General features: G+C 45.3%; 1 protein-coding gene across 3 annotated transcripts in view; it reads left to right on the plus strand.

Annotated features, from left to right (window-relative positions):
• Window positions 1-23,992, plus strand: part of LOC147034541 (casein kinase I-like) — an 84,662-nt gene extending 60,670 nt beyond the window's left edge. For all 3 annotated transcript variants that reach the window (XM_085885044.1, XM_085885034.1, XM_085885028.1), the window contains exons 10-11: window positions 1,344-1,410; window positions 22,009-23,992. In XM_085885044.1, coding sequence (XP_085741170.1) covers window positions 1,344-1,376 — 33 coding nt within the window. In that variant the 3' untranslated portion in view covers window positions 1,377-1,410; window positions 22,009-23,992. The remainder of the gene's footprint in view (window positions 1-1,343; window positions 1,411-22,008) is intronic.
• Window positions 23,993-27,382: the final 3,390 nt, after the last annotated feature.

Below are 27,382 nucleotides of genomic sequence, written 5' to 3' on the forward strand. Positions count from 1 at the left end.
TACACCACTGAGGTTGATAAAATTGAGTCAATTATGCGAAATAATGCGAAAGGCTGTTTCATTGATGATCTGTTTATACAATTTGCTGTAAGTGGTAGCATCCGGCTATCAAGATAGCAGGACTCTAGTCTGAAGTCGAGCAGGGTGGTGCATATTGCATCATTGTAGGAATCTGTGAGGATCTGGGATTGCATAAAAGCATCCAAGAAAAGCTGTCCCACTATTCTGGGATTCTTATGGTAGTATTCGAGTAACGAGAAGTACTACAGTTTAAATATTGTGCAAGAGTATACAACATTTAATAGTTGTACTTTAGTTATTATAAAGTACTATATTTTAGTTGTACGGCAGTGCAATTTTATGTCACTAGTTATGCACTGGAAAATTGGAAAAAACATGACTCAGACTTGTACTTGTGTCTTTGTCCAGTGGATTTAAGAAAAAAAAAATGTTACATGCTGGACTGAAGCACCAAAGTTGGCACATGTTTGGGTCCTGGTCAGACTAAGGTTCATGAATAGCTTATTTTTGGCATATATATTTTTTACATGCTTTCAGGGCAAGTGGGCAAAAGATAGCACATGTATTGCCGTTCCAAATTGTTTTCGTGCAAATTTATTTGATTTGAAATCCTCGGAGATGGCCCTATTTTCTGTTGCACATCATTCGAGGACATTGAACCATTTTCCTGATATTTTTTATTTTGTCTGCTTTTTTTTTTTCCTTGGCAAAAGGGTACACTAGTCTATTCAGTCCTTGAAAGCTTTATAAAAAACAGAGTTGGTGTCAAAGCCACCCAATGCTCACCTGTTTATACATTTATCGTTTTTAAAAGACTAGTCTAATAATATTTTTTTTATAAAGCATTGCAGTGGTCTGATCCAAATAATTTTAAAGCAATATATGTATTTGTATATTGTAATCAGTAAAAAATAGTGTGGTAGATAAAAACATTAGAAAGGAAATAACTTGCACCAAAAACTTTAACATTTTCACGCTCACGCTCACGCCGGGGGTATCGCTATAGCTCTCTGTTCTTCGAACAGGCGAGCTAATAAGTAAAAATTCGACCTCATTGATTGATGTGTGCCAGCACTTTGTCTTCTACATTAATCTTGTGTTATAAATTTTGGGGCAACAGTTTGTTAGACAAAAACGGGGCAGCTTTTTTATTATTTACTTTCATTATTTATTTATTTATTTTTGCTGAGCCTGGCAGGGTGGCAACAAGTTGGGCAACTCCCATTGCCTTGCATTGTGTGACATTAAATGCAATATGCATCTTGATGGCAAACCTACCCTGCATGTCCTGCTCTGCCCCCCCCCTCATACTCCCACATCAGCCAAGCATTGCCTACGAACATCACTGCAAGTAGCGCTTCTTGTCACAGGGTTCGTGACCTTTTATCGGTGAGTTCAATGTTCCAGCTTGGAGTAATGCTGCACCTTCTCTGGCTTGAAATAAGTTCTAAAGCTGAGCCCATCATCTCGCATGTCTCTTACTATCATGTTCATCAATCGATTCCAATATCAGAGCTGTAAAATTCCCCAAAATCCATTTTAAGGGTTTCAAAATACTGGTTGAATGTTTTCATTGCTTTGTTTGCATTCTCTCCTGTTGTGTATTTGAAAGATGTAGCTTTGCATATGCTTTTCTCATTCTGACACTTTTCTCACTTTTATCTCTGAAAAGGCAAAATCTATTAACTTCATGTGCTTACCACAGCCAATTATGAACCTATTTAACTGCTGAGAAATGCAGCAAAGTTATCCTACCTATTACTTATATAATCTCCAAGCCCTATGGTATCCAAAAATCTATTATAGCTGTAGTCAAGTTGCAAGAGATGAAATTTTATGAAAAAGTTGGTAGAGCGTGTGAATTTATATTTGTGAACTTTCATTTGACTTCACAAGTTACCATTACCAATGCAATAAAAGTGCGATTTGAATTTTTTTTTTTAAACTGCCACGTGTAGGAGCGAGTTGAAAGCTATATTTGACAATGCCAAAATTGTTTTCAAGATTATGGCCAAAAGACACAGCTCAGTAATATTTGTAGACTAATCTGACAGACTGGAGCAGGCTGTCAAAATTCTGTTTTTTTTTTTTTTGTTTTTTTGCTCATTTGGAGGAATATTCACATGAACCCCAGTTTGTCACTGCTTTGGCATTGTAATTTTGATGCATAACAAATGTGCAAAATATGGTTGTTCCAATAGTTGTGCCCCATTCGGACCTGAATTTTCAGATGGATAGAAAATAAAGTTGAAGCCATTATGCTTTGATCAAGATACCTGGTTCAGTTGCATGTTTTTTTTTTTTTTAATTATTTTTATTTATTTTTTTTTAAATCGAGGCTCAAGGAGTTTGAACACAGAACGTACCAGGATGTAACGGAACAAAGAGAACAGTAGGAATAAGGGATGGGGGAACACACCAATAGCAGGGTTGAGGGAAAAGGGAGGTTGGGAAGAATGAGAACATGGAGAGGACAGGGAGCGAACATGATGGGCAGAGCTGCAAACTCTCAACACAAGTGTAAGGAAAAACTGGAAACCTGGAAAGAGGTGTTGGAATTGGGGAGGGTTAATGGTGGTCAGAAAACTCATGGTTGTGGATGGCAGATGACCTGAGATTTTGATGATTAGCCATCTTAAAGCTCTGGAGGGAAGAAAAATATTGAATAGACTGAGGAGGTTGGTTCCACACTTGGGGAAAAGATAAATCTTCCCTCTCCCACCCTTCTTGTCTCATGCTTCCCTTGCTGTGCGTTATCTCTCATACGAGCCTCGACAATGTATCCAAAAAAAAGAATGAGTGGAAGTGAGCAGTGAGTCTGAATTTTTGGAAGGGGTCACCAGGAGGGAGTATGCAAGACCATAAAGGTCTTGAGATGAGACCAAAGGAGATGTGAGAAGACGAGACCACCCACCTGACTGTGAAGTGAAAGAAAGAGGCCCAAAGCCTCTGCTTCCTTGCAGTAGATATCAGTGGTTTTGAAGGCCTTGTTTTCCACAGCGTCGAGCTGAGCAAGGTGTGATGGAGGGGTGTAGGATCAGAGGGGATGACAGTACTCCATAAAGCTCAGTAAGTCACAAAGATCAGATGTGCTACCGAAAGACTGCATCATGTGGGATGTCAACAAACTAGCTTTACTTTTGAAGCCAACTTTAGATACAGTGCCTTCAGAAAGTATTCACACCCCCTTGACTTTTCATATTTTGTTGTTACAGCCTGAATTTAAAATTGATTAAATTAGATTTTCTTTGTCACTAATGCACACACAATGTCCCGTAATGTCGAAGTAGCTTTTTTATTTTAAAAAATATTTTTAAAGAAATTTTTACAAATTAAAAATGAAAAGCTGAAATATCTTGTGTCGGTAAGTTTTCAACCCCTTTGCAGTGACTCCCCGAATAGCGTTCAGTTGCATCCAATTTCCTTTGATCATCCTCTAAATCTCTACAACTTAATTGGAGTCACCTGTGGCCAATTCAATTGATTGGACATGATTTAGAAAGAAACACCTTTCTCTTCGTGGTACCACAGTTGACAAGGCATGTCAGAGCAGAAACTCTACCATGATGTCCAAGGAACTGTCCGTAGAACTCTGAGATAGAATTATTTAGGAGGCATAGATCTGGGGAAGCGTATAAAACAATTTCTAGTGTTGAAAGTTCTCAAGAGCACAGTGAGAGATCCATCATTAGGAAAGGGAAACAATATGGAACTTGCCAAACTTTTCCTAGAGCTGGCCATCTGACCAAACTGAGCAACTGGGAAAGGACCTTGGTCAGGGAGGTGACCAATAACCCAGTGACCACTCTGACAGAACCACAGAGTTCCTTGGCTGAGATGGGAGAACCTGGCAGAAGGACAAAAGTCTCTGCAGCACTTCACAAATCCTGGCTTTATGGGAGAGTGGCCAGATGGAAGCCACTCTTGAGAAAGGCACATGACAGCATGCCTTGAGTTTGCAAAATGGCATGTGAAAGATTAAGAGAATGAGGAAAAATATTCTGTGGTCTGATGAGATGAAAATTTAACTCTTTGGCCTGAATGTAAAATGTGATGTCTGGTGGAAAACGAGCACAGCTCATTACCCATATAATACCATCCCTCCCGTCATGCATGGTGGTGGTAGGATCATGCTTTGGGGATTCTTTTCAGTGGCAGGGACTGGGAGACTTGATAAGAGAGGGAACAATGAATGGAGCAAAATACATGCAAATCCTTGAGGAGAACGTGCTTCAGAGACCTTGGACTGTGGCGAAGATTTACATTCCAACAGGACAATGCCCCAAGCATACGGCCAAAGCCACAATGGAATGGCTTCAGAACATGAAAGTCCTTCAGTGGGAGAAGATTAAAATCAAAAAATTCACAAGAATGGGAGAAAATCCTCAAATCCAAATGTGCAAAGCCGATAGACATACCTAAGACTCAAAGCTGTCATCGCTGCCAGAGGCGTTTCTACAAATATTGGCTCTTGGGGAGGGGTGGGGTTGAATACTTATTGACACAAGGAATTTCATCTTTACATTTTTAATTAATTTGTAAAGTTTCTAAAAGCATGGTTTCATTGTTATAATGAGGTATTTTGTGTTGATTGGTGACAAAAATATATAATTATCAATTTTATATTCAGGCTGTAACAACAAAATGTGAAAAACCCATGGGGTGTGAATACTTTCTGAAGGCACTGCATATGGTTTGCCCAAGAAAGATCATGGCTGATGGTGAGGTCCAAAAGTTTGAGTGACTGAACTTCAAGAGGATTGTTCAGAAAGCATATGTGAGCGTTCACCAGACGGTCTTTCTGCAGAGACTGTGAGTGAGATTTGTTATGAATGAATTATATGTCCAAGTTGTTGACAGCTTGCGATTCTACCAAGGTCTGCAGAGAGGGAATGGGCTGCTGCCTGCCTTTCTGTTGAATGGGGGATGTTACGGTATATGGTAGAGTCATCAGTAAGGCGATATGGGATTTTTTTGGTGTCAAAGATATTTGATGAATAGTACTGGGCCAAAAGACACTTGAATTACAAGATCTGAACACTCCCTCGCACACTACAGACAGATTGGCCCTGAGAAGGGCCATTGGGGTTGGACGTAGAGATCAGCATAATAGAAAAGTGATATAAATAGTCCACTTCATGACTATTGTCAGGGCATATGTCAGACTAGATCTGTGACTTGCTACAGGTTCCATGTAAACCTGTACTAACCTGTTCCATAGTCGGGTCGTCGGTGACTAAACCATCACCCCCACCAAGTTTCTTGGTGAGGAGGGTGTATGATATGGACACCCAGCAGGATGAAGAACAAAACCTGTCAAAGGGCAGTGGAGCTCCTTGTGAGCCAACGGCCATCCATATTTAGTGCCTGACTATCTGCGGACGTCCTCCTGCAGTTGGGTTACTTTTTGTTAGGAGGATGGTGGCAGGATTTGCATTCTGGCCACCGTAAAACCCTTCATTCCGCAAGCATAAAAAAAAATCTGAAACCCACTCCGTGGGATACCTCCTGTGCAGCTTCTCTTCGCAGGGAAGCTCACCGGATGATGGGATTGGTGCAAAGCCTTCGGGACCCCCAATCTTTGAGAGGAGGGAAACCACGGGGTAACATTCCTGGGTCAGATTGCGGGAGAATGTGTCAGGGTGGTGCTGAGGTGACGTCCACCAGATGACGGTCTCCTTGGACCTGAGGTGGTCCCTTCGGGTGGGTGCCTGGATTGTTCTATTCCGAAGAGGATGATCACCTGTGTTATCTGAGCTCAAGCATTTGGACAACGGTATTGCAGAACTCTCTGAGGTTCGGAGACTGGATTTCAGTGAGATTATGGCGAGTGGTTACATCTACTATTGGTCTGGTCGCTCTGATGGTTGCCATACCCAAGGAGTTGCTGCAGCTGACTCCAATGATAATTGAGGTAACACCAGTCAACAAGCGTATTATGAGACGAAGGATTCGTCACTCCTTGGGTGTCATTTCCCAGGTCTCTCTTTATGCTCCGACTGAGGTGAGTGATCTCACCATGGAGGATGCATTCTATGCCACGCTAGAGTCTGGTTGATCAGTGCCCCAGGCGAGATACACTTCTCATCTTGGGGGATTTCAATGCATCGACTGGAACTGATAGGGATGGTTACGAGACGTGTGTTGGTCCCCATGGGTCTGGAACTGTGAACCAGAATAGCACCAAATTCCTTGACTTTGCAGGAAGTCATGGACTTGGGGTGGCTGATTCATGGTTTCAGCATCCACAAACTCATCGCTGGACTTTGTATTCTAATGCTGGTGGTGTGGCACAGGAGATTCACCATGTGCTCGTTGATGGTCGCTGGAGAATGATCCATAACTGCAGGGTTTACCGGAGTGCTCAGTTCCTCAGCACTGACCACCGGCTTGTAGCAACCCTTGAGTTGCACCTTAAATCCAGGAGAATGGTACCATCCCAGCCGAGGCTGGATATTGGCAAGCTCAAGGATGAGAGAGTAGCTGAGGAGTTTGCGAACAGGCTGAGTGGAGATTTGGGGGGATCCTGAAGAATTGTGGAGTGCCTTCAATATCACCATCCTTGATGCTTCCGGTGGATGTCTTGGAACTCACCGGAGGCCGAAGAAGAATTTTGTCTCTGAAGCGACACTGCCATTCAGCCTGGCCCAATGACTATGGCCAATGGTACCCAGAGTTGAGCTGTTCAGGGAGCTAAGGAATAAAACTTTACGTGCACTAAAGATGGACAAGGAGGCCTATGTGCGACAAATCTGTGAAGGGGTAGAGCATCACCTGTGTGATCAAGTGATTCTCGTCCTGCTTACAGGGGAATTCATGCATTGCGTTCGTCCAAGCCCGTTCCTCGGTGTACTGCAGTTAGAGCAGAGGGTGCTGGCCCCTTCACAGAGGAGTCCGAAGGGAAGGCCCGCTGGGCCGGTTACTTTGAGCGGTTGTACCAGGCTGATCCACCAGCTGTCGAGTTGGATGTCAGGGGTGTTACAATCCCTATTGCTGACCCTCCAATCAACTGTGATACACCTTCGTTTGTGGAAACGGTGCGGTGAACCGGTTGAAATGGGGTAAAGCTCCAGGGATCTGTAGCATCCATGCTGAACTTCTCAAGGCTGGTCAAAATGCAATTCTGTGCCCTGCCTGGAACACAGGCATCATCCCGACTGACTGGAAGAGGCGCGTTGTTGTCCCTCTCTGGAAAGGGAAGGGTGATCACCAAGACTGCAACTACCGAGGGGTGAGGCTGCTCTCATTGCTGGGCAAGGCCTTTGGTCGGATAATTCTCGATAGGGTTCGCCACCATCTGCTTGAGCACCAGCATCCAGAGCAGTCAGGCTTTACACAAAAGAGGTCAATGATTGATCGTATCCTTGGTCTTCGGGTCCTCACTGAATGCAGACGAGAGTTTCGGCAGGGGCTTCTTGCAGCCTATGTTGATCTCTGTAAAGCGTTTGATTCAGTGAATCGGGATGCCCTCTGGAGGATTCTTGGTCTTCGTGGGGCGCCACCAAAACTGATCGATCTGATGTCTTAACTATACTCTGGTACTGAGTGCTGTGAGATGTGGTGGTACCATCTCTGACTTATTTCCATTTGTTACTGGAGTTCGTCAGGGGTATGAACTGGCCCCCACACTTTTCAGCATTGGTATGGACTGGATTCTGGGGTGGATGTAGGAGAGATCAAGCTGCAGTGCATCGTTTGGGAATGTCAAGATCTCTGACCTTGATTTCACAGATGAGCAGTCATCCTTGCGGAGACGAGATATCCTTTTGGAGGCCCTCGAGGTGCTGAATAAGGAGTTTGAGCCGCTGGGATTACGGGTTCCTGGGTTAAAACCTAGATCCAGGCTCAATGACATCTTGGATGCTGCTATCCTGTCTGTACCTGCTTGTGGTGATGTTGAGGTTGCGGAGAGATTCACTTACCTTGGCAGTGATATTCATGTCTCTGGCTGTGAGCTAGAACTCAACAGTTGTCTGGGTCAGGCCTGGGGAGTCTTGGATTCACTGGATCATGGGGGTGTGACGCTGTTGGTCCCTGTGCGGGAGGATGAAAGTCAGAGTTCAGGTCCTTGGTGCTTCCAGTCCTGCTCTATTGATGTGAGACTTGGACTATGACCAGGCATCTTTGACGGAAACTTAATTCCTTTGGTACCAGGTCTCCTCGGAGCATCCTTGACTATCGCTGGTCGAACTTTGTGTCCAACGAGTGGTTGCTGAGAGAGACTCGATGAGATTTGTTACCCGCATAGTTCGTGAGCATCATCTGCGGCTGTATTGACACATGGCTCCTTTTCCTGATGCTAATCCTGCTCACAAGATTCTCTCAGCGAGGGAGCCTCATGAGTGGAGGAGGCCAATGGGCCGACCACGAGCCTTGTGGTTGCAGCAGGTTGATCAGCATCTCAAGGAGATGTGGATGGGCCAGGCATCTGCCTGGGGGATGTCCAGACGGAGCCCCCTAGAGTACCGGCGGAAAGTGGACGCTGCGACACGCTGCTCTGGCGCATACTCCCATACCTGACCTGACCTTGATGACAATATTTGGGCAAAAAGCATGCAACAGGGTGGATAATGGGATGGTTCCACCCCAGTTTGTCATCACCATGTCCAGAAGGGAGGATTTGCTGTTGGGAGAAGATTTCTCAGATTGCATTGTGCCCATGGAGTCACAAGTCCTTCGCTGCAGTGCCATCATTGGTGAAAGAGGTACCAACACCCAGCCAGTTGTCGAGTTGAAATCGTCATCTATAATGAAAAGTTGGTCCAAAAAGAGATATTTAGGGTGTCCACAAAGTCTTTGGCTTGGCTGTAATAAAAATTTAAAACCAGAACAAGACTTTGTGGAATGTGTGTGTCTGTGTCTGTCAATTACTGTTAAGACGGCATACCACTCGCAAACAAAATATGGAAGCAGAGGGGAAGATGCATTCAAAAATACTGCTGTGGGTTTGGGGGTGTAAGAGTTAATGGACAGTGAGAAAAGAAGTTATTGATGTAAACCGCAACTGTGCCGTTGGGACCGGGTTCAAGCCTGTCTAACCGGAGGAGATGATGGGGAGAGACCCAGAAACCTCAGGGACGTTCTTCACAGAACAGGAGAGGGGTGGTTTACGATACATGGGGTGGGATGATGTTGAGAAGTGCAAAAAAATAAAATGAGCCGAGCAAAATGTGAGGCAGGGGAGCCAGCCCAGAGGGAAGAGCAGTACTCCAAACTGCGGATGAACGCCTTGTACTCCAGCAGGAGGGGTTCAGATAGTTCAGGTGTGCCAAGGAAGGACTTTGTACGACAGAGGATCGATGCCCAGTCTACAAACAGTCTGGCAAACCCTCTTGAGGAAGTTGTCATTAAAATCCTTGCTGACTGAAATGTGGTTTGTACAAGAAAGATCATGGCTGATGGTGAGACCCAGGGGTTTTATTGACAACTTCCTCAAGAGGATTGTTCAGAAAGTAGATAGGAGGGTTTGTCAGACGTTCCTTTGGGAGACAGACAGACTTATTCCAAATGTTTGACAAGCATGTGAGTTTTATTTTTATTTTTTCCAAGGTCTGAAATGGGAAGAAGCTGCAGACTGCCTGTCAAGGGTATGAGATGTCACAGCATTGGATGGAGTTGTTAGGAAATAGTTAAAGGGGATGTTCCAGAGTCTGAAGCATGCCAGTGAGGTATGCTGCATATTTTGTCCATTTGATGGTAATGTTTAATGCCCGTGTGTACCATGAAAGAGCTGCAGGGAATGCATTTCCCTGCAATTTCCCCTTCTTTCATTGATGAAGCCAATGGAAGGAAGATTGCTCCTGCCACAGCCTTCACTTTAAATGAGTTGGAACCCAATCTTGACCAGCCTATTTTGTCCACTGCTGGAGGAAAGACTAGCTCAACATGATCCATTATGTTCTAATCACTGCAATTTGAGGGCTTTGTGTTTCAGTTAATTTATAAATGAACTTCGTGGGGAATGAGTAATATCTCCATCTGATTTTTAGTCTACCTCTGCTTTTACCAGAGCATTTTTTTATGTTGCCACTTTGTAATTTGTGTAGTCCACTGGTTACCTTCGCCAAAGGAGAGTGTATTGCATTTGTGTCCATTTGTTTGTTTGTCCGCACAGAACTTTCGTTTTTTTTCTTCGCAACCCCTTGTCAGATTGAGATAAATTTTTCATCATTGGTAAAACTACTCATGTAGAATGTTTTAATGATAATTATGATGTCATAGGTCACATAGTGTGGCAGCGATATTGGAAAAACTTTGGACCTCTTTATCTGAAACTGCACCAAGGAAAAAAATTGAAACTTGGCACAAAGCAAGGACTCTTCGTGGGGAATGTGATTTTTTTTTATGACGTCATAGGTTCCCTCGTTATGACGTCATAATTGCATATGTAGAACGCCACATCTGATCGGTATGAAAAATTGAGGGTCATCTATGGATAAAATGGTCCACAGAAGAAAAAAAAAATGATGACGTCATCGGTCACGTGATTTGGCAGCCGTATTGTTTAAAAAATAATAATAAAAAAAACCTTCAAAAAATTTTCTTCTCTGAAGTGGCTGAACAGATTGAAGCAAAATTTTACACGTATGACTGCCTGTCCATGAGGAACAAAAGGTTCACACATGTCATTGGTCACATGGTTTGGCAGCCATATTGGATTTACCCTTGAACCTCTAAAAATCTTCTCCAGAGTGGCTGGCCAAATTGAGGGGAACTTCACAGAAGTGTTCCCCAAACCATGGGTAAAGTGTGTTGAGGAATAATTGATGGGTCACATGGTTTGGCAGCCATATTAGATTGAAGAAAATATTAAACAATGTTTTCTCTGGGACCGCTAAACCAACAACGTGAAACTTCAGATTTGTGATCCAGTAGTCATGGGAATACATGTTTTAAATTTCAGCTTTATTGGACACATGGTCTGGCAGCCATATTAGATTGAAGAAAATATTAAATAATGTTTTCTCTGGGACCGCTAAACCGACAACGTGAAACTTCAGATTTGTGATCCAGTAGTCATGGGAATACATGTTTTAAATTTCAGCTTTATTGGACACATGGTCTGGCAGCCAGAGTAATTTAATTTTTTGATTTGGGTTAAAAAAAAAAATTTAAACATAAGGCTCACTTGGCTGTACCTGGATACGTTTGGGGGTAGAGGAGTAGCAGCTGAAGTGTAAATCCTATCCAGGTTCCTCCTGATGACTTCATCATTGCTTCTTTCTTGTTTGGGTTCCTTCTGATTACTCCAATGCAGGACTGTGCCTATTTGGTCTTCTATTTGATTTGAATTTATTTTAATCCCATCCTAAATTAAATTGAATAATGAATAACAACAATAAAGAAAAGTCATGGGTCAGGTGGGATGTCTGGGTAGCCGGTCATCACTGCCAGCAGTTACAAAGTGGTAGTTCCAATGATGTCTCATTAATTAGGTAACACACGTACACAAACACCACAGAAAATTCACCATACAGAAGCAGTCCTGATGAGGGTCTGCAATCTCTGATTGCTCTTTATTTTTTTTTCTAGTTTTACTTTCTTGCTGTGTCTATCCAGGTTAATTTTGGTTTCTGATTGTGACCAGAATGTCAAGCGTGCTTTATGGCTGAGGCATTTGTTTCACCTCTTGCTCCTTGTGGTTATGCCACGATAGCATCTTTCCCCAGCTCTTTTCAAGACTTTATCAATTACTGCTCCACTTCGTTCGTTAGAGACCATGTTGCACTGTCATTTGTAGAGAAAGAAGGAGAAAGGGTGGGGAGAGAGAAAGTAAGCAAGCATTGGGGAAGCGAAGGTAGCATGAGGGGGAGGGGGAGGGCTACATCCGGACATAACCACTATCTGGACAACGAGTATATGAAGGTTGGGGAGGGGGGAGAAGTGGGGAAAGGGAAGGCAGCGGGAGGGCAGGGCAAGGGCAGGCGAGAGGAGGGCAGGGCAAGTGAAGGCAGCGTGAGGGGAGGGAAGGGCAAGGGAAGGCGGCGGGAGGGAAGGGTAAGGAAAGGTGGGCGTGAGGAGAGTGGAAGGGATGGCGAGGGAAGGCGGCGTGAGGAAGGGATGGCGAGGGAAGGCGGCGTGAGGGGAAGGGATGGCGAGGGAAGGCGGCGTGAGGGGAACGGATTGCGAGGGAAGGTGGCGGGATGGGAAAGGATGGCGAGGGAAGGTGGTGGGAGGGGAACGGATGGCGAGGGAAGGTGGTGGGAGGGGAACGGATGGCGAGGGAAGGTGGTGGGAGGGGAACGGATGGCGAGGGAAGGTGGTGGGAGGGGAACGGATGGCGAGGGAAGGTGGTGGGAGGGGAACGGATGGCGAGGGAAGGTGGTGGGAGGGGAACGGATGGCGAGGGAAGGTGGTGGGAGGGGAACGGATGGCGAAGGGGAGTGGAAGGGATGGCGAGGGATGGCGGCGGGAGGGCAGGGCGATGGAAGGCGGCGGGAGGGCAGGGCGAGGGGAGGGGAGGGCAGGGTGAGGGAAGGTGGCGGGAGGGGAGGGAAGGGGAGGGCAGGGCGAGGGAAGGTGGCGGGAGGGAGGGAAGGCGAGGGGAGGGCAGGGCGAGGGGAGGGAGGGCAGGGCGAGGGAAGGTGGCGGGAGGGAGGCAAGGCGAGGGAGGGCAGGGCGAGGGAAGGCGGCGGGAGGGGAGGGAAGGCGAGGGGAGGGCAGGGCGAGGGAAAGGCGGCGGGAGGAGGGAAGGCGAGGGAGAGCAGGGTGAGGGAAGGTGGTGGGAGGGAGGGAAAGGCGAGGGAGGGCAGGGTGAGGGAAGGCGGCGGGAGGGAGGGCAGGGCGAGGGAAGGCGGCGGGAGGGGAGGCAGAGCGAGGGAAGGCGGCGGGAGGGAGGAGCAGAGCGAGGGAAAGCGGCGGGAGGGAGGAGGCGGCGGGAGGAGCAAGGAAGGTGGCGGGAGGGCAGAGCGAGGAAAAGGCGGAGGGAGGGAGGGCAGAGCGAGGGAAGCCGCGGGAGGGAGGAAGGCGGCGGGAGGGGATGGCAGGGCGAGGGAAGGCGGCGGGAGGGCAGGGAAGGTGGCGGGAGGGCTGGGCGAGGGAAGGCGGAGGGAGGGAAGGTGGCGGGAGGGGAGGGCAGGGCGAGGGAAGGCGGCGGGAGGGCAGGGCGAGGGAAGGCGGCGGGAGGGAGGGCAGGGTGAGGGAAGGTGGCGGTAGGGGAGGGAAGGCGAGGGAGGGCAGGGCGAGGGAAGGCGGCAGGAGGGGAGGGCAGGGTGAGGGAAGGTGGCGGGAGGGGAGGGCAGGGTGAGGGAAGGTGGCGGGAGGGGAGGGAAGGCGAGGGAGGAGGGCAGGGAAGGCGGCGGGAGGGCAGGGAAGGCGGCGGGAGGGAGGGAGGGCAGGGCGAGGGAAGCCGCGGGAGGGGAGGGAAGGCGGCGGGAGGGGATGGCAGGGCGAGGGAAGGCGGCGGGAGGGCAGGGCGAGGGAAGGCGGCGGGAGGGGAGGGCAGGGCGAGGGAAGGCGGCATGAAGGGAAGGGATGGCGAGTGAAGTGAAGGCGGCATGAAGGGAAGGGATGGCGAGTGAAGTGAAGGCGGCGTGAAGGGAAGGGATGGCGAGTGAAGTGAAGGCGGCGTGAAGGGAAGGGATGGCGAGTGAAGGCGACGTGAGGAAGGGGTGGCGACGGGGAGGGGAAGGGATGGCAAGGGAAGACGGCGGGAGGGGAAGGCAGGGCGAGGGAAGCGAAGGAAAGGAAAGGCACTGGAGGGGAGGGCCGGGCGAGGGAGGACAGCGGGAGGGGAGGACAGGGTGAGGGAAGGCAGCATACATTCGATAATGTCAGGCCAGGCCAGATTGGATCTGGGACTTGCTGCAGGTACCATGTAAACCTGTACTCACCTGTTTCATGGTCGGGTTGGTGGTGACTAAACCGTCTCCCCCACCAGTTTTCTTGGTGAGGACGATGTATTATATTGTTGTAGATTTCCGCCACTCCGGCGTGCGGACGACTGCCTTTAGCTCAATTGCGGCCGTGCGCGCCCACCGAACGTGGCCATCTCGTCGCAGCTTCCGGATCAATGCTGAAACCCAGCTACGGGTGTTTTTAACACACCATAAACCAGCCAACTCTTCTGTCCACGTGCTACAGGGTCGATCGCCGAATTGTTGATGTACCTAATTATTCGCGCGGACAAAAATGCCAGGAGTTTATACCTCAATTGGACCTGCATGAAAACGAGCTGCTTCGCAGCTCGTTCCATTTGCCGAGCGGTTTTATATCGCCAAGGCCCGTCGGACCAGATGTACGTTTTATCGGCTTATAATCAGACAGCTAATATCCCGAATGCAATTATCGCAGTCAATGGAGGAAGGGACGCGACGAGCAGGTGAACATTCAAACAATGGGGGTATTTATTTTCAATGCACATATGCAATGACTGGGGGGGATGGGGACAAGACACGAGCAAAAAAAAAAAACCTACAGCCGATGTCTGTATATTATGTACATGTACTTAATCAGTTTGTTACTTTTGGACAAGGTGCCAAGACTTTCATGCAATACCCCAGGAAGAAAGGAAGAACTGGGCTCGTGAGCCTTTATAATTCGCTCGGAGCCGGGATGACCGAAGGGGCTCCGAGAGACCGAGCGGGCGACCCTCGGTTCAAATGGTTCGGCGACCCTCGGTGTCTCTCCCCGCACTCCAACCTCCGAACTCTCCAATGGGCATCCAACAAACCACACAACCAGCGCAGCGCGAACTCCAACGCTCTCTCCAAGTGCTCTTCCCGACTCCCACTCGTACTCGAACTCTTCCTCCTCAACTCGTTCTTTACTAGTTCTCCAACTCCCGCACGTTCTCCTCGTTCGTTCTCCTCGTTCGTTCTCCTCGTTCGTTCTCCTCGTTCGTTCTGATTAACAGCGTTCTTCTCCAAGCTCTCTTCCTGACTCCACCACACCAGCGCAGCGCGAACTCGTTCTTTTTAACAGCGATCGAACGCGTCCCATAATAGCTCCCGTGGCTTCGCTCCTTAACCTTCGACCCTTCACCCCTGGCTGGCTCCGCCCCTTTCGCCTTTTTGATCCGATCTGGCCGTCAAACGCGGCTGTGTTAGGAATCACCGTCAGAACGCGGCCGTGTTTGAAATCACCGGCTTCACGTGGACGTGGTTGAGATCACCGTCTTCACGCGGATGTGGTGACGATGGTGAGGAGATGATGGCGGTTGTGGAGAAGATGGTGAGGAGATGATGGTGGTTGTAGAGAAGATGGTGAGGAGATGTTTATTTAAAACAAAAGACAGAAAAGAATAACACTACCTCAAAGGTTCACAGCCTGGCACATGAACAATCCCGTTATACATCGGTGGGGAAATCTAACCTGGAACACACACTTACCGAAATACCTGACCTCTGGGGAACCTGAATGGTGTTCTGTGAATTTCCACAACCGTAACAATATGTACACCTAGTAGGATTAAAACAAAACCTGTCTAAGGGTAGAGGAGCTCCAAGTGAGCCAACGGCCATGCACATCTAATGCCCAACTGTGTCTGCGGACGTCTTCCTGCAGTTAGGTTACTTTTTATTAGGAGGTTGGTGGCAGCATTTGCACTTCTGCCACCGTAAAACCCTTCATTCTGCAAAACATTGGAATGAGCATTAACAAAATCTGAAAACGCACTCCGTGGGAGCACCTATTGTGCAGGTGCCCTTCGCTGGGCAGCTCACCGGATGATGGGATTTGGGCAAAGCCTTCGGGACCCCCAATCTTTGATAAGAGGGAAACCAATTGTCACCTTCCCGGGTCAGATTGCGGTAGTGTGTGTCGGGGTGGTGCTGAGGTGTTGTCCACAAAATGGTTGCTGCAATGCTCCTCCAGCGCATGATCCCATTCCTGACCTGACCTGAGTGATTTTGGGGATTTTGATTGAGAGATTTCTTTTGGGGAGTAGGGGGGGGGGGGTGGTCAGAGTGCTTTGGGGAATCCTGTTGAGTTGTGGAGTGCCTTCAAGACGACCATCCTTGATGTTGCTAGTGGATGTCTTGGAACTCGCCCTCGGGTGTTGAATAATTTAGTCTCTCAAGCGACACTGGATACCATTGGCTGTAGTCGCAGGGCCAGGCTTAATGGCAGAGCTGAGCTGTTCAGGGAGTTGAGGCGTACAACTACATGTGCCGAGGGTGGACAAGGAGTGGTAGAGCTGAGGGGTGGAGCATCACCTGTGGTCAAGTGATTCTCCTGCTTGCAGGGGAATTTACGAATTGCGTTCCTCCAAGCCCATCCCTCGGTGTACTGCAGTTGGAGAGGAGGGTAGTGGGCTCTTGACTGAGGAGTCCGTTGTGAAGGCCCGCTAGGCCAGTTACTTTGAGGGGCTGTACCAGGCTGATGTACCAGCTGTTGAGTTGGATGTCAGGGGTGTTATTATACCTACTGTTGACCCTCCAATCAACTGAGATGCACCTTCGTTTGTGGAAACACTTGCTGCGCTGAACCGGTTGAAATGGGGTAAAGCTCCAGGGATATGTGGCATCCATGCTGAACTTCTCAAGGCTGGTGGAAATGTTGTATTCATGTCGTTGCATGCAGTTTTGTGCTCTGCCTGGAACATGGGAATCATTCAAACTGACTGGAAGAGGAGCCTAGTTGTCTGTCTCCTGGAAGGGAAGGATGATTATCAGGACTGCAACAACTACCAAGGTGAGACGCTGCACTCAGTGCCGGGCCAGGTCTTTTCTCAGATAATTCTTGAGAGGGTTCACCACCATCTGCTTGAGCACCAGCGCCCAGAGCTGTCAGGATTTGCACCAAAAGGGTCAATGATTGACTGTATCCTTGTCCTTCGGGTCCTCATCGAATGCAAATGAGAGTTTTGGCAGGGGCTGCTTGCAACCTACAGTATGTTGATCTCAGCAAAGCGTTCGATTCGGTGAATCGTGGTGCCTTCTGGAGGATTCTTCGTCTTCATGGGGTGCCACCAAAACTGTTCAATCTGATGTCTGATCTATACTCTGGTACTGAGAGTGCTGTCAGATGTTGTGATACCATCTCTGACTTATTTCCAGTTGCTACTGCAGTTTGTCAGGGGTGTGTTACTGGCTCCCACTTTTCAGCACTTGTATGGACTGGATTGTGGAGAGGATATCGGAGAGATCTAGCTGCGATGCATCGTTTGGGAATGACAAGATCTCTGACCTTCATTTCGTAGATTATGCAATCATACTTGCGTACTCTCTGGATATTCTTTTGGGGGCCCTCGAGGTGCTGAATGAGGAGTCTGAGCCACTGTGATTATGGGTTTCCTGGGTCAAAACTAAGATCCAGGCTCTCAGTGACATCTTGGATGCTGCTATCTTGTCTGTACATGTTTGTGGTGGGGATGTTGTGACGGAGAGATTCACTTCCCTTGGTGGTGATATACCTATCTCTGCTGGCTGGGAAACAGAGGTCAATAGATGCCTGGGAGTCATGTATTCACTGGAAAATGGGGTGTGGCACTGTTGGTATCTGTACAGCACAAAAGTTTGAGTCTTCAGGTCCTTGGTGCTTCCAGTCTTGCTCTACGATGTGAAACTTAGACTCTGACCAGGGATCTGAGATGTAGACTTAATTCCTTTGGTTGGAGAATCCTTGGTTATCGCTGCCTGATGGAGGTTATCGCTGCCTTTCGTCCAGATGGAGTACTGCTCTCCCCTTTGGGCTGGTGCTCCTGCCTCACTTTTCTTGGCTTCACGGTGTGGAAACCAAGGCACTTAGGATTATTGATATCTCCCGCTGTGAGGCTGTCTTTGTGCCTCTCACTCTCTCACCACAGGCAGGTCGGTGGTCTTTCTGGCTTCTTCTGTCTCCTCTTCAGTCTCGCCCCCTCTCCCCCCCTCCCCCCTGTCGCCCTGTGACACACACACACACACACATACACACACACACACACACACATATACACACACACACACACACATACACATACACATACACATACACATACACATACACATACACATACACATACACATACACATACACATACACATACACATACACATACACATACACATACACATACACATACACATACACATACACATACACATACACATACACATACACATACACATACACATACACATACACATACACATACACATACACATACACATACACATACACATACACATACACATACACATACACACACCTTTTATAGATTGCAACTGTCATCTACAAATTATAGCTGGTTTCATCACTCTCCATTTTCTCAATTTATCTGTTGGGAAAAACCTTCAAGGCATGCATTGAACAATTTTGGTGAAATCCTGTCTGTGTAACACACCTTTCAATGTTGAATTTTCCTCTTTTGGTGCAAACACTGTCAAACGTCTTAAAACTCCACGAATGTGGAACACATTCTCAGTTTTTTTGTTTTTTCGAGTAGTTTATTTATTACATGAAGGTAAAGGAGGTATTTCCTTGTTGAGTATCCATTTGTAAAACCGTCTTGCTCCTATGATTGGTAATTGTTTAGTTCAATGCTGAGGTTTTTTTTACTTTTTTGTATACCTTGTCAAGGCTCGCGTGAGAGCTCACACACAATGCACAGCAAGGGGGCATGAGACAAGAAGGGCCGGAACAAAACTGCGGGGAACAGACACATGAGGAGATGTCTGGAAGGGAGAGGGATGGGGTGGGGAACATGGGGTATACAAGATGTACATTACAGGGACTTTCAGGAAGGAAAGCAGGGAATTTGAAGGAGGTGGATTTGGGGTTCATTAGAAAAAAAAAAGTTTGGGGTGGATTGGGGTAGAAAACCGAGCATTTTGATGGGGGATGATAAGAGGTGGTGGTGAACAGCTGTTTTGAAGGTATGGAGGGAAAAATGGGATTGAACAGAGTGAGGGAGTTTATTCCAAAGGTGGGAAAAAAGAGGAATGAAAAAGTGAAGGTGAGCAGTGATTCGTGATTTTGGTAGTTTTACCAGAAAGGGGTTGTTGGTGGACCTTGAGTGCCCTGCAGAAATATGCTGGGAACAAATTACAGACACAGCAGGGGGGGAGGGGGGTGAGACAGGAGAGGAGACAGTAGAAGACAGAAAGACCACTGACCTGCCTGCGGTGAGAGTGAGAATCCCAAAGACTCGGCCCATTCGCGGGAGACACCAATTATCCGAAATGCCTTGGTTTCCACAGCTGAAGTCGAGGAAGGTGGGAGGCAGGAGCACCAACCCAGAGGGTAGAGCAGTACTCCATCATTCTGCGGACAAAAGCTTTGTATGTGGTCAGGAGCTCAGGTGGGCCGAGGAAGGACTTTGCACGATGGAGGATTCACAGTTGGTGCCTGGCTTTGGAGGCCAGATTGGAAATGTGGCTTTCCCAGGAAAGATCATGGCAGAGTTATTTTGATAATTTTGGGGAAAATTGATAACTGTTATTGATAATTTGGGGGAAACATTTTTTATATATATATATATATATATATATATATATATATATATATATATATATATATATATATATATATATATATATATATATATATACATATATATATATACTACGCAAAAGTCCAATTGGACGGCAGTTATTTTAGGTCCATCTTTATCTCCTTTTTGGATCAATACCTGCTCAGTTATTCCAAGTTGGGGAGATTTTTTTTATCCTCCAAGCACTTCGTAAATAGTTTTACATTTTTCTCGTGCAATACTTCACTGCCATCGTTGCATCTCCCACAATTTTATCTTATTCAGGAGACTTACCTCTTTGCATGCTTTTTAATGCAAACTAGAGATGCAAATCTTTTGATTTTTATCCCATTACATGATTCCAATTAGTTGATGAATGCGATAGGTTCATGATTACAATTGGTGTGCACATGGCTGAATCATTGATTATCTCCGCTGGCGAAGGTGGACCGAGGTTATGTTTTCATGTCTATCTCTGTCTATGAGCAGGATCTCTCCAAAAGTTGTGGACGGATTCAGACAAAATTTGATTGACAGCTTGGGTGTGTGACAAGGAGGAATTGCTTAGATTTTTGGTGAAGATCTGGATGCTATAATTTTCTTAGTGATTCTTTACCATTGAGAAATTGGGCCAAAAACTATATTTAGCACAATATCTCAAGTTTTGGATGTGTTATTACAAAAGTTGGTTGGTGAGTTGAGTGGGTGAGAACAAGCTGATTAGATTTTGGTTAAGGTCTGGATCCAGATCTGGCCAATTAGTGGGTTACAAAACGTAAACTGTTTAGCCTGGCAGAGATGCCCTCTTTGGAGTGGCATTCTCGTTTCATCTGTAACTAGAGGGGGAGCACTCGGTAGAGTGCAAAACCTCCGCCGCCAATACTGCTGGGTCACTTAAGTGAACCTGATATCCTATTCATTGTAGGTCAAAACGGATCAGACTCTACTGAACCACGATTGAATAAACTGAACTAGATCGATGCACATGTAGAAATATCAAAAAAAATCAATTTTTTCGAAAAAAAGGTGCAAAATCTTTTTTGGGGGGGGAGGGGGCGTTGGAAATCACTTAAAACATTTAGAAATGCAAAAAAAAAAAATTCAAATATTTTTCAAATAAAATCGAAATTTTTTTGAAAAAAAGTTGCAAAATTTTTTTTTCTCTAACAAATTTGTTTATTTTTTGGTTGGAAATCGCTTAAAACATGTAGAAATGCAAAAACAAAAATTCAAATATTTTTTTCAAAATGGCCACCATAGGGGCCATATTGGACTTTGGACCAAGTCCAAAATCTAACAGCATGATCCTTGGGCCATACCTAATCCCTCCACCAAGTTTCGTCGAAATCCGTCCAGGAGTTTTTCCATAATACTGTTCACAAACAAACAGACAGGGGTGAAAACAATAACCTCCTTCCATCTTTGATGGCGGAGGTTAATAAGTCAAATATCACAAAAATGTTCATTAAAAATTAGTTTATGTGGAGAAATTGCAAAGAACTAAGCCAAAAAACCAAAACTAATTTTATTGTGGTGATTGATTCATATAAATAGTGAGCAAAAATGTCTAAGGATAATCTTTGAAATGAAATGGAGTCAAATATATTGTTCATTGTGGCTGACATTGAAAGTGAATAACCTATGCTGATTAAAAACCATTTCTGATTTATAGCACACAAGACTGAGAATTTAAGAATGCAGAGACTTGCTTGGGTCTTATATTAAAGTAGATCTGAGTGCAGACTCGACACCGACAAATTACAATACCCTCTCTCATCCCTTCTGAAACTGGCATGGCAAATATTACAGAAATTCAAATATTAAGTATTATTCATAAAACAAATTGAAGTATTTCAAAGAATAGAGCTTCGACACCCAATGGCTGGAGTATAAATGCCGATTGCTGAAGTGAGCTGAGAGAGAACAGAGCGAAACGAGAACTTTCTCTTTCACATTCTGTGTCGGTTTTGTGTTCTTTAACACCCAACGTTTCAGGCCCATAAATCAAGAACTGTATGCGCACATTTTTTGTCATTTAAAAGCTTGTTTTCTGTGCACTTAGGAAATTGAGATGTCTCAAAAATTCTTGTATTTTGTCTTGGCCGGTTGATGTGAAAATATTGGTCATATTTGACTCTAATAAATTTTAGTTTGTGAAAGTTGGGGCTTGGTTCTTAAAGTTGAGCAAACGCCATTGTGAAACTATCCTCAAAGCGTTTTTTTTTCTCTGCAAGTTAGTTTACTTTCTGTGAAATTTAGTTTGCAAAACAGGCCAACCCAAGGATTCATATCAGCACTCCATTGCTTATGATGCTGGGAACCCAGATTCATCCTGGGAATCCAACCCAGAACCCAGTTATGGTCTCCTGCGGCCCCATTACAAAATGTCCCAAAGATGTTTGGGCTTAGGTTGGTGCTCTGTGCTGGCAAAATGCAGATTTGGTTTTTGAATACATTCCCTTCAGGCAGCAAAATGACCAAGCACTTTATCATTTGGTATATGCAAAGGGTTAAACTTGATATTGCTCTCGAAGCTGGTTGTACAACCTTTCCTGCAAATCGCTTTTCATATGCTTCTTCCATATCTGATGATGCAGGTTTCATGTCCCATTGGTGGTGGCTTCTCTACATTGAGGAAGAAAAGCCCTTCCGTGGTTGGGAGTCGTTGCAACAGAGACTTTGATGGTTTGTCTCGTTCTACATCGTTCCGCCTGCTCAAGAAGTGATGATCTACGGCACACTGTACATTTACCTTCCTTCACAACCATATTTTGTCTTCAAAGGCTTCATTTTGTTGTAACTCTGAATTTTGTACCTTTACAATGTACATGCTATTGCAGGGCCTTTTTAAAAGCCATTCAGATTACTGTATTCTATATACCTCTGTCTCTATGTTACTGTTTGTTTACCTTTCTAAGCACTAGCCCCCCCATTTTTTTTCTGCCCAACTATACCTGCAACCGCTAATCCCCCACCCTGTTCCTTCTCTGTCCCTTATTACTTTCAAGTTACACATGTCAACTAACTGCTTCCTTGGTTTCCTTACCATTTACCTTTACCATCATGTTTCTAACTTTAATTTCTCTGATAACGAATGCGTACGTGATGAGGGTATATCAAACAATGTTAACGAGTAAGGACTGTGGTTAAGGAGGGTAACAATTTAATGGGGAACATGCTGTCCATGATACTTGTTGCAAAGCTGTTTGTCAAGTTGTGGGGCTAAATGTTTATGCCAATATTGCTAAGCCATTGTCTATTTGCTTGTACACGCAGCTTTCTGCAACTTTCACATAACAGCAGTGCTTCCTATGCAGTGTATATAGCCATCATTCTTGTTCATGTAATTACAGGTGTTTAATTTTTTTTTTGTGGTCATTGTTCACTGAAGTGCTTTTTTGAGTGTGTTCATGCTAAGAGGTAGAATGATGTGGCTTGGTCATTTCGCAGACAGACTTTATGTACAAACACCAAGTTGTCAACCTTGGAAGGTTTGTTTATTTCGACCGAAGTGTCAAAATGCTGTCGAGAGTTGAAGCTGTGTTATCATCATTGGAGATCTAAGACCCCGAATGAAATCGTCGTACCGGTATTATACAAATGTATCCTCATTTGCACATTTGTTCTTTGGAGAAAAATCCTTTGAACTGTATTTATGTATTTGTAGTTGCTTCAGATTTTATTCTCAAACATTGTTTTGAGTGCTGCCTTTTTAATGGTTTTATTGTTTTAAGCTTTTCACAAGTCCATTTTTATTTTTGAACTTAAGACCATCGACACCACTACCTGCTGGACACCACTGCAGCTGTAGAACAGAAGGAGCCGATGCTGCTATTGATAGGTTTGTCTTCTTGTCTTGACTTTGTCTCTCTTTGTGGTGTGCTGTGATTTGGGGTCACTTCCCCCCCTTCCCCCCCACAAAAAAAAGATTCAACAGCTGCTGCTGGTAACATTTCTACTTTGGGCTAATAACATGTACATGGAAATTGGTTATTTGGGTGAGTCGTTTGCAGCAATGGAGCTGTTGATACATGCAAGTTCTCGTCTTTATTATGGAGTGAAGGATTGAGGGCCTGCCATTGGGCGAACATAAGTTTTTGCTTTGTATTTATCTCCACCTCATTTTCATAAACAAATGGCACAATCGCAACAGGTTTGTTCTTGTAAGTTTGTTTTTCCCTAACTCATGATCACTTGCATTCCAGCGTTTATCTCTGATATTGGTGCTCAAATAACTTGTCGAGCCAGGAGGTTATGCCCAGTAGTGGGTGGGCTGTTAGAATTTAACACCACTGATATCCCCTTGCACAGATTGTTGTGCACATTTGTGGGTCTCAAGTCGTCGAGCCCATATGCCTCATGGACTGTTAGTGGGACCTGTGCGGCCAGGTGACTGCGAACTGATTTGCTCTTCTTTGTGATTTTTGGTGCGTTCTGCAGTCCTTTTTGAATACTGCATGTACAGGTTGTTTTACTACAAATGCGTGCTAACTCGTTACTTGCAATGTACTATTTGTAATTGAAATGTACTGTAATTGTGTATGCAATACTTGTAAATAAAAGGGATTGCACAGCCTTGAACGGTTTTTTGCAGTAAGTCAACATGCTTAAAAAAAAAGAAAAAAAAAAAGGTTAAATTTGATAAAGAATTCATTACATTCCATGGGCCATTACATTTATCTTATATTGTCTTATCTTTACTTCCATCTTCACCAAGATGAACGAAGGTTGTGTTTTCACCTGTCTTTCAGCAGGAAACTTGGTGGATAAGTTGTGTGTGTGACGAGGACGAATCTATTCAATTTTGGTGAAGATCTGGATCTGAGAATTTTAAAACTCATGTGATTCTTCACAATTAAGAGATGGGGCCAATAATGATATGCAGTGTCCTGCAAAAGTAATCACCCCTTTCCAAAAATTCCACATTTATATGAACTGGCAGAGTACCTGCCCTATGGGCCGTCTTGTTCCAAGCATGCAACACGTTCTTCTGACGCATAGTTTTTATCTGGGCGGTGTATAGGCAACTGACAGCTCTGTGTAGGCAAAATACCCCCATGAAGTTATGTGCATGAAGCAAAAACATACCTACTGCTTATAATTCAAAACTCCTCACTGCACTGGAAAACATGGGGACAGGAATACTATACTCTTAATGGAGACGTGTCATATCCTCCCCCACTTGGAGGCAGCATGACACGATGCACATTTACATTGAGAATTCGCATGCCCGCCCCTCCTCTTTCCCCCCCCCCCAGACCATAGGCAAAGATAAAAACATCCCGATACCTTAATTAGGGTCATGCTGATCCTACTGTGTGTAGGAAGTCCAGATGGAATCGGCCCACAACTGGAGGAGGAGTAGCGTGACAAAGAAGCAAACACTGGTCTGTGAATTCAAGTAAGGATAAGGGAAGGGAAGAAAGGGAGAAGTGATTGTGAATTTAACGTTCCATCTTTATTTACTTTTAATATTGCTTTTAACAAATGGGAACAGGAACAATGCAGGCATGATAGGTCAAATGGCCTTCTCATGTGCCAAAATTCGCTGTGTATATTTGTGTAACGTTAACAGGAAGAAATGGGGAGGGGAGCACAGAGGGTTGGGGGCGAGGGTACATGGGGTTGGAAACGGGATATTGGGAAGGGGAGGGTGATGGACTTGGGGTTGGAAGGGGTATTGAGTACTTGGGGTTTGGGACAATTGAGGATTTTAAGAAGAAAAGAGTAGGGGATGACAGAGTTGGCTTGGGGGAGGGAGGGCAGAGAGGGGACAAAGTTGGGATTGAGGGGTTTGAGAATTTGAAGACAGGGGGAGGGGAGCACAGAGTTTGGTTGTGGTGGGAGGGGGATGTTAAGGACGTGGGATTGTTGGGGGGGGGGGTGGGAGGTTAGGGAACTGAAGTCACATTTTACATTCAGCACAACTTCCATGGGTCTGTGATATAGTCCTGAATGCAGCCTAAAGTGTTGCAAAAAAGTTGATGTGCAGGGATTTTCAAATCGTTTTTGCAATCTATGAACATAAAATGTCAAAATTATTTTGGTTAGACATTTGCACGATGGGACATTTTCAGGATGGCAGCCATTTTGGAAAAAGGCTGTTTCCAACACTCAAATCACCAAAATTTCAACATTTTATTGTATGAAAAGGACTGATGAAGTGATATTTTGCCTTTTCAAGCTGCAGGACAAAGGGAATGCATAAATGATTAGACTCTTGCATTATGCAATTTCCAATATGACCGCCGCCAGTTCAGCAATGTGATTGTTTAACCAAACCGGTGCTTAAGAACTCAACAATATTTTGATTTAACAATTTTCAATTGAATTATTTATGTACAGATATATTTGTATTGTTAACGTTACAAAGTAGTTGTTCTCAACTTGAACTTTTCAATGTCTTTTATGTATTATCACATGAAATAGAACATTTGCAAAATACACAACAATTGAGGTTTGCCTTTCTACATTTACACCGTTTGGTTTTACAGTGTTTACAGCCGCAAACAGTTAGTAGGACATCTGGAAGTGGTTTTAGGTGTTTTGATGGTACAAGTACTCCATCAGATTCTTCCCAGCCATAGTCAGTCGGCTCAAGGGAAACTCTCTGGTCCAAAAGAGTAACAGCTTCACGAACAGCAAGGAATGTTCTTTGTTTATGTCCTTCTATGACACTGGATGTTGGTGGAAGAATAGCCAGTGACTTATTTAGGTTTTTGTGATAGTCTTCATATCGAAGTTCATCAAACGTGTCAACTTGTGCCTTAGTTGACCAGACCTTAACAAGATATTTGTCGAGATTCTGTACATCAGTATCAGAAAGGTTCTCTGTCTCGCCAAAGTCGGTTAAGGCCCTGTCACACCTTGACGATTTAGCCAGCCAGCGTATGCCTGACGTATGCAAAATTTGGCTAAAACGCTGGCACACGTCGAATTCGTTATGGGTAAGTTTGTATACGGTAAGAGCACGCTGGCATACATCGTAGTACGCTGGCATACGGCTTTGTACGCTTGCATATGTCGTAGTACGCCGAGGTGTTAGACAAATTTTCCATGCTTGAAATTTTTCGATGTATGCCAGCGTATGACTCGCACGTTCTGCATAATGCTGGCCATAAGTTGTAGGCACGTTACGCGATCGTTGACACACGTTACTTGTAAGTTACTCATAAGTCGAAGCACGTCGAGGTAATGTTTATCGTACCCGAAACTTATTTCTATCCTATGAGTAACGTGTTGTAGGCACGTTGCGCGATCGTTGACACACGTCGACACACGTTACTTGTACGTTACTCATAAGTCAAAACACGTCAATGTTATGGTTAGCATCAGTGTTCCAGATTCCCCTTTTTTAAATTTTTTTTCTTTCGGTATGACGGTGATGTTGATACTTCAATTTCTAGTGCGGTTATAATATAATATAATATAATTAATAGGCTGCCACTCAACGATTTAAATCATAACCGCACTCGAAATCAAAGTGTCAACATCACCGTCATACCGAAGGAAAAAAATACCAGGGAGTCTGGAATACTGACGCTTATCATTACGTCGACGTGTTTCGACTTATGAGTAACGTACAAGTAACATGTGTCAACGATCGCGTAGCGTGCTTACAACTTATGCCAGCATATGCGGAATGTGTGTCATACGCAGAGTTCGTCGAGAAATTTTCAACATGCTGAAAAACTCTCGACGTACTCGGCGTATGACGATGTATGCCAGCGTACTACGTCGTATGCCAGCATGCTATTGACGTATACAAAACTTACCCATAACGTATTCAACGTGTGCCAGCTTTGTTCGGCAAATTTTTCATACGTCGGCATACGCTGGCTAAAACGTCAAGGTGTGACAGCGGCTTCACACTTCGATGTCTGGTGCGGTTATGATTTGAATCGTCGAGCTGCAGCCTATGAATAGCCTACGCCACGTGATCATCGGCGATACGCTGCCGCGTGCTATGCA

This window comes from Eptatretus burgeri, chromosome 1 (assembly GCF_056783735.1).
Source record: "Eptatretus burgeri isolate ZD-2024b chromosome 1, Ebu_testis_v1, whole genome shotgun sequence".
Classification (NCBI taxonomy): Eukaryota; Metazoa; Chordata; class Myxini; order Myxiniformes; family Myxinidae; genus Eptatretus; species Eptatretus burgeri.